Genomic DNA, 16,963 nt, shown 5'->3' with positions numbered 1-16,963 from the left:
ATGGATTACAACCTTTAATGATTCCAACAAGTTCTCATCTGTCAGAGGAATGGAATCAACAATAAAAACACAGATTTTCTGAAAATTTCTCAAAACCCAACCCTACAAGTTAATAATAGCAAATGTCACACCTGAGGCTTACTGATTCAAATGCCACTAAAGGTCAAGCACTGAATGAGAGAATACAATGGTGTTTTTAATACAATTATTTGTGAACCCAGCATCACATCCATCCATTTTGTTACTATATTATCAACCCATAAACTGGGATATTTCATTTCATTTCATTTCACTTCATTTTATTTTTGACATGCAGTCTTCCTCTGTTACCCAGACTGGAGTGCACTGGTGCCATCTCAGCTTACTGCAATTTCTTCTTCCTGGGTTCAAGCAATTCTGTTTCAGCCTCCTGCATGGCTGGGATTACAGGCACCCACTACTATACCCGATTAATTTGTGTATATTTAGTAGAAATTGGATTTCACTATGTTGGCCAGGCTGGTCTCAAACTCTTGACCTCAAGTGATCTGCCTGCCTTGGCCTCCCAAAGCACTGGGACTATAAGCCATTGAGCTAACACGTCTGGCCAAGGGGTTTTAAACAAATATGGGAAGACAGAAATATTGCAATTATCAATTAGAAGTAGTAAAGTAGTACTGAATTATAACATATAACTTTGTTCTTCTTCCTTCAATAAGTGACACTCAAATGTGTGGCTTAAATAGTATTTTTAAATTGTATTGAAGATTTATGAAATGTACAAATGTTTTGGGCTTACAAAATTTGTCTTTGATAGTGAAATTTAAACAGCATTTTTACTTTTCTGCTTAAACAGAGGAGTTGTTTGGTTTGTTTTTGTTTTTGTTTTTGTTTTTGCCAAATATAAGCTGCACACTAATATTACAGGTCAGATGAAAACAGTCACCTTCCATCTTTACCACAAAATGCAATTATTTCACTATAACCTCTTCTGTGTTTAGTCTAAGTTAAAACACACACACACACACACACACACACACACACACACACACACACACAAATAAAAGTACGTATGTAATGAAATTAAACCTTTTGAGGCACTATGAACCTTACTCTTCTAGTTTATTTCCTTTTACCAAGAAAATTCCTTATTTGATCAGGCTTCCAAAGTGCTTTCCTAAATGTCACATTAGTACGGTAGGTGCAAAAACATCCAAAGAGGTGTAAAGAAATCTAACACTTATTTCAATAACCTTACCATGAGATATTGCCTTGCAAGACAGACAGACTCAATGGTGCCCTGGAGGTAGACGGTGGATTTCTTTTGTGGATTACTGGGATCGGGAAAGTGGATCTGAGCACCTGTTCTCTGCATAATATGTTTGATGTTGCTCCCATTTCGACCCATCATAAAGAGATGATGCTGAGCTGCAATATCTAGTTGTGTGCTCACAGGAATTGCTGATGCTAGGCTCCCAGCAAGATGTTCTAACAGCATGGCAGTTCCTTCCTAAGAGAAAAGGGTGGGAAGGAAATAATCCTATAAATCAGCTGTCTATATAGAGGGAAAGATTCTATTGCATTTCTAACAGCTATGGAAAAATACAGCATATTCTGCAAACCAAAATGTAGAGTGAAGGAAAATTCTGGAAATCAATTAGCCTAATATCCTTTAAAAATAAAACTCATATAATTCGTACATACAGGATATGCAGAATTATCAGAATAATTTACCTTCACAGCACTAGTGTTATTCTGAGACCCTCGTACTATGACAGTAGCACCATACATTCGGGAACGCTGTTTAAATGATACTGAAATATTGTACGTTTGTGATATATGCTGAATAGAGGGGGAATTAGGATCAGGAACCGGTTGAAGAATTCCAGCAATTGGTAGCTCAAACATCAGCACCAAAGGAAGCAGCTCCTAAAATGAAATGATGAGAGTCCAAAGCAGAAAGTTAAAGCATTAGACATTCAGAGATGTGTATCATTCATTTATTATTTTCTGAAGATGAATTTTAAAACACAAACTGCCCTTATTATAAATATTAAGTTTAGCTGCACTATATAAAGTTTTTTTTTTTTTTCATTTCTTTCTTTCTTTAAGTCAGAGTCTTGCTCTGTCACCCAGGCTGGAGTGCTGTGGTGTCATCCCAGCTCACTACAGCCTCAACATCCTGGGCTCAAGTGATCCTCTCACCTTGGCTTCCTGAATATCTGGGACTACAGGCATGTGTCACTGTACCTGGCTAATTAAAAAAAAAAAAAATTGTAGAGACAGACGGGGTCTTGCTCTATTGTCTGGGCTGGTCACGAACTCCTGGCTTCAAGTGATCCTCTTGCCATGGCCTCCCAAAGCATGGAGATTATAGGTGTGAGCCACCATAACTGGCCTATAAATGATTTTAAATGAAGGGAGCCTTTTGTGAAACCTGAGTGTTTGTAACTCATTGCCTGTGACATTTTTCCTTAGGCCTCTTAATGATCATTGAATAAAAACTAGAAAAATTGAGTCAGACAAAATCCAGAACATCTCTGAGAAAACATCTTCGATGAAAAAGGTTTATAGATAATATAGAAACTCACTTTTTGAACATATACAATAAACATTTAGATACTGAATGCTAAGATAGATATTAAAACAACTTTTGCCACTATTTCCTACTGATTAGACATGATTTGGTTATAAAATGATAAATTATAATATTTTAATGCCTTATAATGCAAATGTTGCTGACATCAATTTACAATGTTAAAGTAATAAATAGTTACCCGAATTCTAACTCGGGCAGATTCTACTCCTGCCGGTTGTCCTGCTATAGATACCTGTAAGAGGAGGAAAATACAGAGTTAGATTTATTTTAATCAAACTCACATCTGCTCTTCCAGTTAATCTACATGCTTGCTACTCAAAGTGTCATCCAGGGACAAATACAGAGGTATTATCCAGAGCTTGTTAAAAATAAAGGATCTCAGGCCCCCATCCAGACCTGCTTAATCAAAATTTGCATTTTTTTTTTTTTTTGAGACGGAGTTTCGCTCTCGTTACCCAGGCTGGAGTGCAATGGCACGATCTCGGCTCACCGCAACCTCCGCCTCCTGGGTTCAGGCAATTCTCCTGCCTCAGCCTCCTGAGTAGCTGGGATTATAGGCACGCGCCACCATGCCCAGCTAATTTTTTGTATTTTTAGTAGAGACAGGGTTTCACCATGTTGACCAGGTTGGTCTCGATCTCTCGACCTTGTGATCCACCCGCCTCGGCCTCCCAAAGTGCTGGGATTACAGGCTTGAGCCACCGCGCCCGGCCAAAATTTGCATTTTAATGAGATCCTCAGGTAATTCGTGTCAACTGATCTGTTTCACCCACTGGACTTACTGAAAGCCCTACAGTCCCCAGGAGATCACCCTGCCCTCTTTATAATTACCCTTGTTCACTGCATTTTCTCCCTTTGGTTTAAGGTCTTTGCATATCAGATATGTATCAATATTCAATGACATAGCTACCCTAGGTTTGGAAAATCGTGAACTTCTTCCATACCAGATGGTACATAATCATTACTCCAACATCTACCTGGAGCTTTCTTCTGAAATCTCCTGGGCCTTTCCATGATCCATTGACTCAAGTTGTTAGTCTTGGCATTGTGGTGGGGGATACAGGGGTTCCAGGACACTGCTCTTAGGATCAATGGCCATGCCATACCAGTTTTTAAATAATCTGAATATTGTCTTTGCTTTTTACTATAGCTTTCTGTCTAGTCCCTGATGCACACATCCCACTGTCACCATGAGTCCCTGTAGAGAAAAGACTACTTATTCATCTTTGTGGTTGACAGTTTCTAATATTGCGATTAGTTTAGAAGGGAGAATACTTTCAAATAACACAAATAATACTATCTGTTCTTCTTCAAGTCCTGAAGCTGCTTGCACGTGGACAGATGAGTTCCATTTGCTTCAGAACAGAAGAACTAGCATAGATGTGTATAAACTAGAGAGAGACATAATTAAGGCAATGTAAGAAGTCAGGCAATAATGCACTGTTTCTCAGAGGGTGATCTGGTATACCTTGGAGCTACGTGTTCCTAGGTCTCTGTGGACAGAACCAGGCAATGGATAGGTTCCTGGACTAGGCAACCTTCCAGGTCTTAAATGACATGCTCTCTCAGCCTTCCTTTAGGGTTCTGTTTTGTGGCCATTATATCTTCCCCTATTTTCTATCAATCATTTTGAGATCGAGAGTTTAGGGCCCATCTACAACTCATCTCCTCAGAAAAGCCCAGCACCTTCAATCTCCTTGCAGCGAGTTGTACAGTCTATACTATATGTCATCTATATGATTTTTGAGGTGTCACCTCTCAAAAAAAAGATAAGTACACTGAAAATTAAGGCTGTAATTCATCCCATAAAAGTTCATGTGAAAAGATAAATGACCTGGTTGCTTTTTTCTGCTTGGTTATTCCTGTTGGAATCTGGAAAGTGGATATGGCATCCGGTTTCTTCCATCACTTTTTTAATATTGTTGCCACCTTTGCCGATGACATGAGAATGTTCTGTATGTGAAACATCCATCTTCAATGTGACTCGATTGCTCTATGTGAAAATAATGTATTATTATTTGATGTATGAAAAAGGAAAGAATGATGTCCTAAATGCCTTTCCCCCAAGGGAATGGTATTAACAAAAGGAGAGTCAGTGGGAAATCTTAGATTTCTTAAAAAAGATCATCTTAATCTATAAATGTTTGTCTGCTGTCGATTTCTCTGATTATAAAAAAGCAATTCTCATTTTAAGAAAAATTTGTCAGAAGAAATAGAAGAATTTATTTTTTAACAAGATAATTTTGGGGGGAAGAAGCCTTTAAATGAAGTCAGCTACAGTTAACAAATAATCAGTTTTTCTTTAAAGACATTATTCAAGAAGCATTTAATTCAAATAACTAAAAACAGATCAAAACACAATTACAAGATTGAAGATATGCATGCCAGTAGGACTGCAGAACTAAGATGATACAAAACTAGAAATAATAAAACTCAAAATTGTGCATAAGGAAGTTTTTACAATCACTGCTTTCACAACTCCTATATTACTACATACTGAACTTTACAAAACAGATCTATTACTCTTGCTGGTAGAAAGAAGTGAGAAAGAGATCATAAAGCACAGATAACTGGCCCCAAAATGGCTTAAATAAAGAAATTCAAAGTACATTAGTTAGAGTAAAGCAAAATGCAAAATTCTAAGGCATAAAAATGCTATGGTCATATTGGACTATGTTTAATTTGGGGAATTTAGTGCTGTAAATTCATAAAGAACGACATAAAATCCTTTCTCATTTAGAAGACCGTTACTGAAATGATTCAGTCTTTAAAAAGTAAAATCAAAATATCAAAATATGTTAAAAATAGTAATTTTAACCTTGCAAATTCTTAAATTTTAAATTTATGCCCATTAAATATATTTCAATTTTTAAATTTAGTTCTTTCAGTTTAACCTTTAAAACACATACAAAAACCTCCTTTTCCTGGAGAAAATTCTAAAATACTTAATTATCAGGGGAGTAAATTTTTAAAAAACATTTTGAAGAAAACCAACAAAGAAAGAATGAAAGCAGGAAAGTAATCAGAGATCATTCTAATGAAATGCCAGGTGGCAAGACAAAGTGGTTAAGGAGAAAGCCTGGATTTGAATCCCACTTCTCCACTTAACCAGCTCTAGGATCCTGAACAAATTACTTAATATTTTTGTGCTGAGTCAGTTATGAGGATCAAACAAATTAATATGTGTAAAATGTAGAGTGTGTAAACTAAGTGCCTGATATACAATAAGTGATTTAGATGTGTTTATTAAAGAAAATAAATTCTCACAAATGAGTGTAAATTTTTACACATTTAAATTTTTCTGTTATCTCTCTCTATATATACTTGCAGACAGAGAGAGCGAGCGCGCACATGATCACACAAAAGAAACCATCGAATTTCGTGCCATTATACACACCGAACACAGAGATATAGAAAAGATCATTTTGGTATTCTACTGACATCTTAGAAGCAAATAATCTCATTCCTACCATCTTTATTACTTTATATTAATCAGGGCCAATTTCTATTTCTAAAGATGGTATATATGTACATATATATTCATACATGCATACACAATACATATATATGTAGATATATGTATATATAGTTGTGTGTGTGTGTGTGTGTAGTTCAATTACCCAGCATGAGAGAACCTATCCAAATGTTAAACAGAACTTGACATCCACTGTAGAATCATATGTGCTTATTTTAAAACCCACCATTACTTTATTCTGGTTTCCTTCTCCAAATGCTTCTTTCATAACAGCATGAAGCAGCCCTTGCAGAGACAAGGTTCTGACATGTGAGTGTCCTTAACATTCACTTACTTTTGTGTCTAAGACAGACATGATCATTTCCTTGGCTTCTTTAACATCATCTTTCTTTCCAGAAACCTTAATATGGGGATCTATAAGAAATAAGAAATAAAAGGCTTATGTGAAACTCCCAAACTCTGTTTTCAATTGTTTTAAAAATGACTTTAGAACTCAATATTTGGAGTTTATCATTATTATAACATTCCAGGTGTGTTACTGTAATAACAAAAGGACTGTGGAAAATGCTCAACTTTTCATTTATCTGTAACTTTCTTCCTTAAAATTGGCTAAACCACTTAAATTTACATTTCTTCTTTAAAAAAATAAGTATATCATATACTTGCAAAATAAAAATATAATTTTTTTTAAGTGAGTAGTGTATAAATAGAATTAGTAATTGAGCTCCTGCTACGGTCTCGGCCCTGTTCTGAGGCTTGAAGTGCATCAATTCACTTAATCCACAGCAAAGATTCATGAGGTTGTTTACAGAGGAAACTAAAGCCCGGGGTGGTTTAGTAACTTGCCCCAGAAAATCACTCAGAAGCTTGGTCATTACAATCCAATGTCTTCCAACTCTGGATCTACACTTTATGCAATAAGTTAATTTAAAAGACATCACCACAGTGAGGGCTAATAGAAAAAAATTCCTAACTTCATTTAGAAATATTTAATTCAATATTTATCCAAAATTAGTATCGAGTAACTAATATTGTTTATTACTGCCACTAAACTTTCTATAGGAAAGCATTCATTTATTCACCAAATATTTTCTGTACTGCTACTATGTACCAGGCACTGTTCAGGGACGAGAATAGATAAATGAAGAAGAAAGAGCCCTGCCACAAAGAACCTGGTTCTTCTGCAGAGAGACAAAATATAATTTAATCAAATAAATTATTAGAACATACATGTTACGAAAAAAGAAAAAGGAGAGCAATACAAAAAGATGAAGTACCAGCTATGAGAGAGTGTTGAGGAATATTAGACTTCATAGAGAAAAGAACATCTGAGTAAAGGCTTAAAGGAGGTAAGACACTTGGCTGAGCTGGAACCTTCCAGGTAAAGGGAGATATCAAAGCCACAGCCTCAGGGTGGGGACCAGCCCCCTTAATTGCCTCTTCAATCAGGTTGTCAAGTTGCCCCAGCAATCCAGGTATTCTCTTATTTTATAGGTCAGCCTGACATAGACCAAGATCATTCTGGGATAAGTCAAAAGTTCTATGCCCATTAGCCCATTAGCTTTATGATAAACTGAATAACATAGAGATAATTACAATTATCACAACTACTGATCATCTCTCAACCTTACTGAGTGCCTACAATGTACTGACTTCTTGGCTAAGTCTTTTATATTCTGTACTATGCATCAAGTCAGTAACAGAGTCAGCAAATGTTTACCGAGCACCTTTCACAATTTACCACCAGTTCTGCCTGAATCCTTTAACTCCTAAAGCATCTTTTCTCTAGGATAAGGAATGAGAATCACTGGGTGGGGATTTCATCTAAACCACATGTACTCCCCTGACACTGTGATCTCCCCACCCCCATACCACAGCCCGGGTGAAAATCAATGCGACAGAGAGCATATCATATTCTTATGTTGCAATTGGGCAATTGCCACTCCCTTCACCAAAAAGGAAGGAGGAAGGAGAGAAGGGAGAAAACCACTTCAAGCTACCCACTGTTAGGACCAGGATGGTAAAATCATAGTTAACAACAGCACACCAAGCTTCAGAGTTCAGCAATGCCTCTGGCCTCCTGGGTAGATGTCCAGCAGTTGTGCTTAATTTGAGTCTGTGTCACCACCTCCATCCCCTACCCTCTCCTGGTGGCTGCTCTTGGTCTGAGACACTATTCCTTATCCTATTTTGTGATCCCTCCCTTGACACTTAACCTGTCACAGGGACACTGTGAAGGTCAAAGGTCTTAAGAGTGGTTAAAACTTTCCAAAAAGTTAAGCATCACTTATTATGAAATGAGGGGCCTAACAGCAGGGCACAAGGGGTGTCTGACCAACACAAGTTGGGAGAGAGCCCAGCAGCATCTTATTCCTATTGCTTGCTCTCTAATGCCTCCTAACAAGAACCAGGACTGCCCTTACTCTGTTATACCCTAGCCAACTTTTACCACACTTAGGTAAATAGCTCTTTTATTAAATAATTCTTGTTTCATCCAAAATAATTTGGCTAGGCAATATTACACAAAGATCCATCTACCTTCAAAATTTCAGTCTCAACTCCCCTTAACTTTGGGATTTTCGTTACTGTTGGCTGACAGTGAAGTTAACCTCTACTGAAAGTGTTTGCTACTACTGTGGGTGATTAGAACCCAATGTTTCTCAAAACATGCTGGTTAAAATACAGGTTTCTGGTCCTTGAGAACTCAGTAATTGGCATTGTATAGGTGTCCAAGTGATTGTTAAGTACAGAAAACAGCAGATTTAATCACATAGATATTTTAATTGTAGTCATTTATTTATTGGTCCAATACATATGATACAAAATGTTTCTACAGGATAAATTTGTATTTTCCCCACAAAATAAATTAACGGTAAGTATTGAGTGGGATGAGAACCTAAAAATTTATTACTTTACAGGTTGAATAATCACATTAAAATTCCTATGCATAATTAGAGGAACAGAGAGCCTCAGATCCAATTTCAGAGAGAATGTGATTTTCTTAAGAAAGATGATTTTCCACCATCTTTGCAACAGAACAAGCAAAATAAAAAGCAAACGCCTCAATAGAAAATACTTTCATTCAAAGCGAAAGGGCACCATCTAGTGACCAAATATATAAATTATCAGTGGACGCAAAGACACATGAGCATGCATGCACAGACACTTACCAACATGTAACACATCTACCTTCAGGGTCTTAATCAGTGCTTTTTTGGAAAGTGGTTCTTCAAATAATCAAGTTTAATAAGGACAGGGAAAAACAAACATGACCAAATTCCAGTTTAGATTGCTAAAGTGGCTAGGAGCATTGTGCTTTTCATTCTCTTTTTGGCTCTTGCTTAAAAGATGCATATAAGATGTGTGCTTTTATTTCAGGCTGAACTGAATTTACTCATTTCAATTCCTGAAATACAGGTCTCTGTTTTTCAATTACTGTTAACAGTTTACAATTCAAACAGGTCTCTGTAATAATGACAAGGGATTAAGATTTCATTTAAATCCATTCTGTAAATACTTGACAGAGAAAAGTCAAAGTATTAACCACATTAATAAAATGTAGAGCTTCCCCCTCCCAAAATTAATTGCTTTGAAGAAGTCCAAATTAAGCATGAAGGTTTTGAGACATTTACTCTAAAAATAATATTCATTACTTTAAAACCATCCCTCAGGTTCTCTGAACACAGGAGTCATGTTTAACTTGATTTTGTAACTACCACAGTGCCAAATAAGTGGATATACTCAATAAGCTACTGTTGAACGGGCAGATGGCACCATGATTTAGGAAATGGCTAAATACAGAGAGAGGAGATGGAAATCTATAGAAAGCCTAAAGATCATATCCACGGTGGCTGTGTGTCCTGTACTTTCTAAAAGAGAAGAGTTCTGACTTCAAATATTCTGATCTTAGCACCTCTTGAAAAATACAGAAAACTGTCATATATTCATCCTAATGTTTGGTTTTTAGATTCCTGTCCTACTCACATCTCTCTGGTATCATCATAAGGAAGAGAAAGTGACCAGATGATAATCCAACCTTTGCTAAGTAATACGAAGCTGTAATGGGCATGCATGTGAAATGGGTATTTTATAGGTGAATAAGGCAAAAGAGAAAAAATTGCCCCTTTTTTAAAATAGTAAAGTTTTGGCCGGGCGTGGTGGCTTAAGCTTGTAATCCCAGCACTTTGGGAGGCCGAGGCGGATGGATCACAAGGTCAAGAGATCAAGACCATCCTGGTCAACAAGGTGAAACCCTGTCTCTACTAAAAATACAAAAAAATTAGCTGGGCATGGTGGTGCGTGCCTGTAATCCCAGCTACTCAGGAGGCTGAGACAGGAGAATTGCCTGAACCCAGGAGGCGGAGGTTGCGGTCAGCCGAGATCGCGCCATTGCACTCCAGCCTGGGTAACAAGAGCGAAACTCCGTCTCAAAAAAAAAAAAAGTAAAGTTTTGAACAGAAAGGTTCTTGTGACTTTCATATGGATATTCTTAAGGACTTAACAAGGCAAAAATTGTCACAAGGACACTGCTAAAAATCATATTTTCAATACAAATAACGTATTTCAATATTTAAAATTAAAATTTTATTTTCTCCACCTTACTCCATTTTAAGAATACTGAATGTTTTTATAAATTTATGTGACGTTTAGTTATGCTCTTAAAAGATTATCTCTTAGTACTCTGGTTTCTATTGTGTGGTTTTCCATTCTTGGAAACATTCCCACCCCTGGAAACATGATTGAATATTTTATTGCCTCTTCCTTCTCTCCTCAGGCCTAAACCTCCTTCACACTTCATTCCTATCCCACAGCAAAATCTACAGATAATACTCATGTCAGCCATTTGCATTTATTATGCTACAGAGAGTAATGTACCATTGACACATGATGAATGTAAGCCAATCTTTCATCAACAATCTGTAGCCACTTTCCTATCTCCATGATTGAGTGCTGCTGAGAAAAAGAGTCAACTCACTAAATTCACAGTATTTCTTCCACCCTCAACATATACATTTAGAGACAGAAAACAACAGAAAATCCCTTGTTTGACCACCTCCCTGCCTCCCGCTCACAAACAAAACAGAACAAAAGTTATCCTATGAGAGTTGTACTTTTGGGGAAAAGTTCTGTATATTATAAATGGCTTCAAATCTGGCTGGCTGTGATACATTTTATGTACATAAACAAAGCTGTCAAACTGGCCTTCAGTCCCTAAGAAAGAGACGAGGGGTCAGAATTTACTTTCCCCGGGTGTAGAGCTCTTTTAAGTTTGTTTCAAGTTTAATTTCCTCCAAAAGTGCTTTACCTCTAAAACAATATAAAGAAGATGGGCATCACCTGGGGCCTGGGTTTGTCAAGAGTGGCCAGTGTTGACAAACACTGAGGTGCAGCTCCAACTTCCTCTGAAATTCTTTGCAACCACTGGGAATATGTCAACAGTCAGCAAGTAGTTCCAAAGTAATAATGGCCAAAATTTTTATGTAACAAAGAATGTAGCCCTGGGCTTAAAATTTTGTGAAAAATCTCAGAAAAAAAGGCGTCAGAAAAAGCCCCAGGCTTCTCAAGGGCGTTGGTTCACTTGGAATCACATAGGGAAAAGCTAGCAAAAGCCAGCATGTATCATACAGACTGTATTAACTTTCAATGCCTTTGACATGTCAATCGACTACAGATTTCCTTTATGATGTGGTGAAAATATGTGGAGTCAACAGTCAGTCACAATTAGCCATAAACAAGCTCTGTCACCTTGGAAAAGTCACTTAATCACTCAAGTATAGCTTCTTAAAAAAAATGGGAAATTCAGTTAGATGACTGCTATATTTCCATTTAAATGTAAATTTCTTTGGTATAAAATAGTACTACTATGAATTTCTTAATCTAATAAGCAACTTTACATTTTTTGATAATTCATGTTATGTAGTTCACTTAAAATCTAAAATGTTTCTAAGAACCTTAAACCAGCCTAAACCTTGGTGACACATCTACAACTGGCTTTCCTCTTATTTTGCACATTTTAAGAACACACAATTTTTGTATCAAAGTGGTTGAAAGGCAGTGTCCACCCTACTGGCATTTCCTGAATAACGTGCTTTTAGGCACAAAACAAATGCATTGACAACCCCATACAAAGATGAGATTCTACTTCAAACCCTGCCTGAGCCATCTAATATGGCATCTGTTTTGACTATCAGGTTGGCAAGTCACTTTAGTGATCAGCAAAAGTGAATTCTACTCCTAGTCAACTGGCCACTGCCCATATTTTACTGTGAAACATGTTTCCACCAGCTTCTTAAGAAATTGACTTTCTTTTTGGAACAAAAACTATATGCGGGCCAAATAACATACCAATATCACATTTTTTTACAGTGAAAATACATACTTTACCAAGAGATGGAAAAAATCTGAACTGATTTACTAAGTTTGACTGGAAATGATTTTAAAAGAACAAGCAGGACAACTAGAAGCCTATGCACTTTGTATTTATTTTGTAGCCAGTGAGATCGATTCCACATTATTTCAAGGAATGTTCTTGACAGTAAGAATTCTAATAAAAGAGCAAAGTATATTTCAAGAGGAGAGTTAAAAGAACCCAGGTCATGTAGTTAAAGCAAAATGTTAGTGAGCAGCCATAACATGTCAGGTAATACAACCAGGGTAAAGAACAAACCCATCTGCTGTAGGCATTCCCTACACCAAATACAGTTGACCCTTGAACAACATGGATTTGAACTGTGTGGGTTCACTTAAACTTGGAATTTCTCTACTGCCCCTAAGGCAGCAAGATCAACATCCCCCATTCCTTTTCCTTCGGCTACTCAACGTGAAGATGATGTGGATGAACTTTTATGATGACCCACTTCTGGAAACTTAGTAAATCTATTTTCTCCACTGTATAATTTTCTTAACAAAATTTCTTGTCTCTAGCCCACTTTATTGTTAAGACTATAATATATAATATATATAACACAAAAAATATATGTTAATCAACCTTTTATGTTACTGGTAGACATCTGGTCAATAGCAGGCTATTAGTAAAGTTGTTAGGGAGTCAAAAATTACACATGTATTTTTGGGTGGTGGGTCAACATCCCTGAGCCTCACTTCTTCAAGGGTCAACTGTACATTGCTTTAGGATAAAGCGTAAAACCATTCTTATGTATCTTATTTAATTAATTAATTTTTTGAGACAGAGTCTTGTTCTGTCACCCAGGCTGGAGTACAGTGGTGTGATCTTGGCTCACTGCAACCTCTGCCTCCCAGGCTCAAGTGATCCTACTACCTCAACCTCCTGAGTAGCTGAGACTAGAGGCACCGGCCACCATACCTGGCTATTTTTTTGTAGAGACAGGGAGGGGTCTCACCATGTTGCCCAGGCTGGTCTCAAACTCCTGGACTCAAGCAATCCTCCAACCCGGCCTCCCAAAGTGCTATATTACAGGCCTGAGCTACCGCTCCTGGCCTGTGGCGGTATTAAAAAAAAAGGCTTATTTTAAAACCAAAAAAATAACCTCCTTACTAGTTGACTAAAGAGAAGAGGAACAGACAGCAAGCAGTGCAAAAACAAATGTATTTTAAATTCAAAAACCTAATTTTCATGAGATTAATGTTCCCATTAGTAGCAATATCATTCTGTCTATACACGATGAGGTCCTATGGCAACTTGCTATCAAGATTCTATTTTTTCCGAATGAAACTTAATACTTAACAGAAAGAGTATTTCTTGACATGACAATGGCAGGAGTGATGTAAGCCAATTGTAAGAAATCAAGTATGACAAGTTCCTAAGGCATTTTCCACTATCTTTTTGGCAACGATTGGGGATCAGAAGCCCTCCTTGCAACAGTAATGAACACTTCAGGCGGTTCTTGCTGAATGCAAGGAAAAGGTGGGAGGTCCATTCACATACCAAGGTGGAGCCTGTGGACACTTTACGGATTGGATAGAAAAGAGCTACCAACTTGAAAATTCAAAACTAGCTGGAGGATAAATGAGAGCTTTTGGTGATGAAATACCACTATTTCTAATATAAACAGCAATAAGAGTTTAAAAGACAAGGATGCTGTGCTATTATAACTATTCTTCTCTGGCCTTTCAACTTCAGGAGGAAATGCAGCTTAACGGAGAGAAGGGGTAAATTGTACACATGCCAGTTTGTGTTAAGATTCCACTATGACTTATCAAAGCTGTTTACTTAATCAGAAACAGACTTGTGGGGGCTCCACAAAAAAAGTCTAGAAATAATCTCAGAGAATAACAATGAAATGCAAACAAAGGGGCTGGGCGCAGTGGCTCACACCTGTAATCCCAGCACTTTGGGAGGCCAAGGTGGAAGATCACCTGAGGTCAGGCATTTGAGACCAGTCTGACCAACATGGTGAAACCCCGTCTCTACTAGAAATACAAAATTAGTCAGGCATGGTGACACATGCCTGTAATCCCAGCTACTAAGGAGGCTGAGGCAGGAGAATTTCTTGAACCTGGGAGGTGGGGGTTGCAGTGAGCCGAGATCACACCATTGCACTCCAGCCTGGGTAACAAGAGCGAAACTCTGTCTCAAAAAGAAAAAAGAGAAAAAAGAAATGCAAACAAAGTAGAAAGCAAAAATCAAGGCATATCAGATGAAATAATCAACAACAGATGTATTTAAGGAGTGTGAGAATTGGAAAAAGATAAACTACCTTATCTTATAAACCACTTTGTCTTATGTAGTATAAACCAAACCCCAAACATAATCACGAAGTTGCTATTCAGGTAGGAAAGGGGCAGGGAAAAATCCAAAGCACAAGAGAAAATCCAGCTTTGGAACACGGAGGGCGGAAAAAGAAAGAAACACAAAGCCTAACTCAATTAGTTTCCCGCAGCCTCTTGGCATCTCAGCTCTATAGTCCAGAGATAAGGAAGAGGATTCTGGGAATGGGAGGAAAGGAAACGAAGTGCCAGGAGGAAATCTGGAATCATCAGAATGGTTTGTATATAAAGTTCTACAGGAAGCATGGGTAGTGCTAGGTTACTGCAAGGGAGGTTGTTGACATAAGTATGAGTGGGAGATGGGCAACTCTTGTGACAGTAGAAACGAAGCCAAGACACCCCACAAGGCAAAAACAATTCGAGGATCCAGGATGAGGAGGAGGAAACAACACCAGCCCTCTGCAATGGCAATGGCATCCCAGTCCAATGTTCAATGGTCCTTTTGATAAAGGAGTGGGCACTGAAGTAGGGACGGAGGCATGTGCTAGGATAAAGCAGCCCCAGGAAATTGTACTGAGATAACAGCAAGTTATGCAAGAACTTCTAAGGGCCAGAAGTGACAAATCTGTCTTCTCTCTCTCCCAGGAATACTGATGTTCACAGCGTGCATGACAGGTCCCAGAGGTACTGCCTGTGGTCTAAACCCAAAGCACTGTAATCTGTGGCCAGGGCAGACTGTTCCTTTTTACAACAGCTGGACTTCTCATGAAAAATCTTAACACACAACTACTGGTTGCTGTTACAGAGTAAGACACTATATATTTAAGAGTTGCATACATTAGACTAGGAAAGTCCTGTAAATAAAAAGGTGACCACATCGTATCACATACATGATATCTTTATGTCCGACCTACTCCGAAGAATTTAAAAACTGGAAATTCTGTCTTTTGAAGAGATTCAAAGAACAATTACGGGTGTATGCAGGAAACAGCAAAACTTTTAGAAATTCTATTCTAAAAATAAACCAACTTGAGCCTGGCATTAGAATCCTTTGCCTTTCTCATCTTTGTTGTAAGATCTAGTATAAAGTTTTACATGTTACACTAAAGAGCAGCTAATTATGGGTTCAATTGACTCTGTGTGTTAAAGTTGTGTTTCAAGCTTGTTCATGTTCTCAAAGTTGGTAATCTTCACAAACATTAAAAGTCCCTGATATTAGGTAAGTGGTCCTTAAAGAAAATTATCACGTGGAAAATGCCCATCTGCCTTCTCCTCACTCTTACCTTTTACAGACTAGCTCAGCAACAGATGTTAATAGTTTTTTCATGAAGCCACATATACTGGCACAATATACCTATTCCTCTCCGCAGTGGTGCATTATTCCTCACTCCAACTGTGTATTATTTGTTTCTCTCACAAAGCAGGAAAGAAGGGTCCTAATCTCTCAGTCCTAAGAGATTTATATCTTTGGGTGAGGAGATGGGAATAAAGTTTTGTCAAATAACTTCAAAACGGTCCTTTATTTTTCTTAAGAAAAATATCTAAAAAGTTACTTGAGACCTAACAATTTCTAAGACAGTACTCATCAAGCATTTATCCAAAGGTAATGTTGCTGCTTAAATGTCTTTTTTTGTTTTGAGACAGAGTCTTGCTCTGTTGCCCAGGCTGGAGTCCAGCGGCATGATCTCAGCTCACTGAAACTTCTCCCTCCCAGATTCAAGCAATTCTCCTGCCTCAGACTGCCCAAGAAGCTGGGATTACAGGTGCATGCCACCATGCCTGGCTAATTTTTGTATTTTTTAGTAGAGATGGGGTTTCTCCATGTTGGTCAGGCTGGTCTCAAACTCCTGACCTCAAGTGATCCTCCCGCCTTGGCCTCCCAAAGTGCTGGGATTACAGGCATGAGCCACCGCACCCAGCCCTTAAATGTCTTAAATAACAAAACTTTTGAGCTTAGTCCTTTAAATCTGGCTTTTCTAAAAGCAAGAAGGCATCAAAAATTGTATCAGATAATCATCTGATAAGGGTGATCAATTAGTCCTATCCTTTCTAACAAGAAAGATGTTCTGACATTTCTTCCCATACAAAAAGCTCCTATAAATAAAGAAAAAAACCCCTAATTGTCCCTTAGAAAAATGGGCAAAAGACATGGATAAATAATTCAATACAAAATGGTAAATATATAAATATAAATAAAGTTCAACCTTACTAAATTACTTTTT

At 37.6% G+C, this 16,963-nt stretch overlaps 1 protein-coding gene across 3 annotated transcripts in view; it reads right to left on the bottom strand.

The window, feature by feature from the left end:
* BICC1 (BicC family RNA binding protein 1) overlaps positions 1 to 16,963 on the bottom strand; it is a 313,489-nt gene that overhangs the window by 44,450 nt on the left and 252,076 nt on the right. For all 3 annotated transcript variants that reach the window (XM_010339344.3, XM_003928706.4, XM_039478423.2), the window contains exons 4-8: positions 6,388 to 6,467; positions 4,413 to 4,571; positions 2,757 to 2,810; positions 1,714 to 1,908; positions 1,238 to 1,489 (exon numbers count right to left, since the gene is read on the bottom strand). In XM_010339344.3, coding sequence (XP_010337646.2) covers positions 1,238 to 1,489; positions 1,714 to 1,908; positions 2,757 to 2,810; positions 4,413 to 4,571; positions 6,388 to 6,467 — 740 coding nt within the window. The remainder of the gene's footprint in view (positions 1 to 1,237; positions 1,490 to 1,713; positions 1,909 to 2,756; positions 2,811 to 4,412; positions 4,572 to 6,387; positions 6,468 to 16,963) is intronic.

The sequence above is a fragment of the Saimiri boliviensis genome, chromosome 12 (assembly GCF_048565385.1).
Source record: "Saimiri boliviensis isolate mSaiBol1 chromosome 12, mSaiBol1.pri, whole genome shotgun sequence".
In the NCBI taxonomy this organism is placed as follows: Eukaryota; Metazoa; Chordata; class Mammalia; order Primates; family Cebidae; genus Saimiri; species Saimiri boliviensis.
Note: the sequence above shows the minus strand (reverse complement) of the source record. Positions and strands in the feature narration are given on the sequence as shown.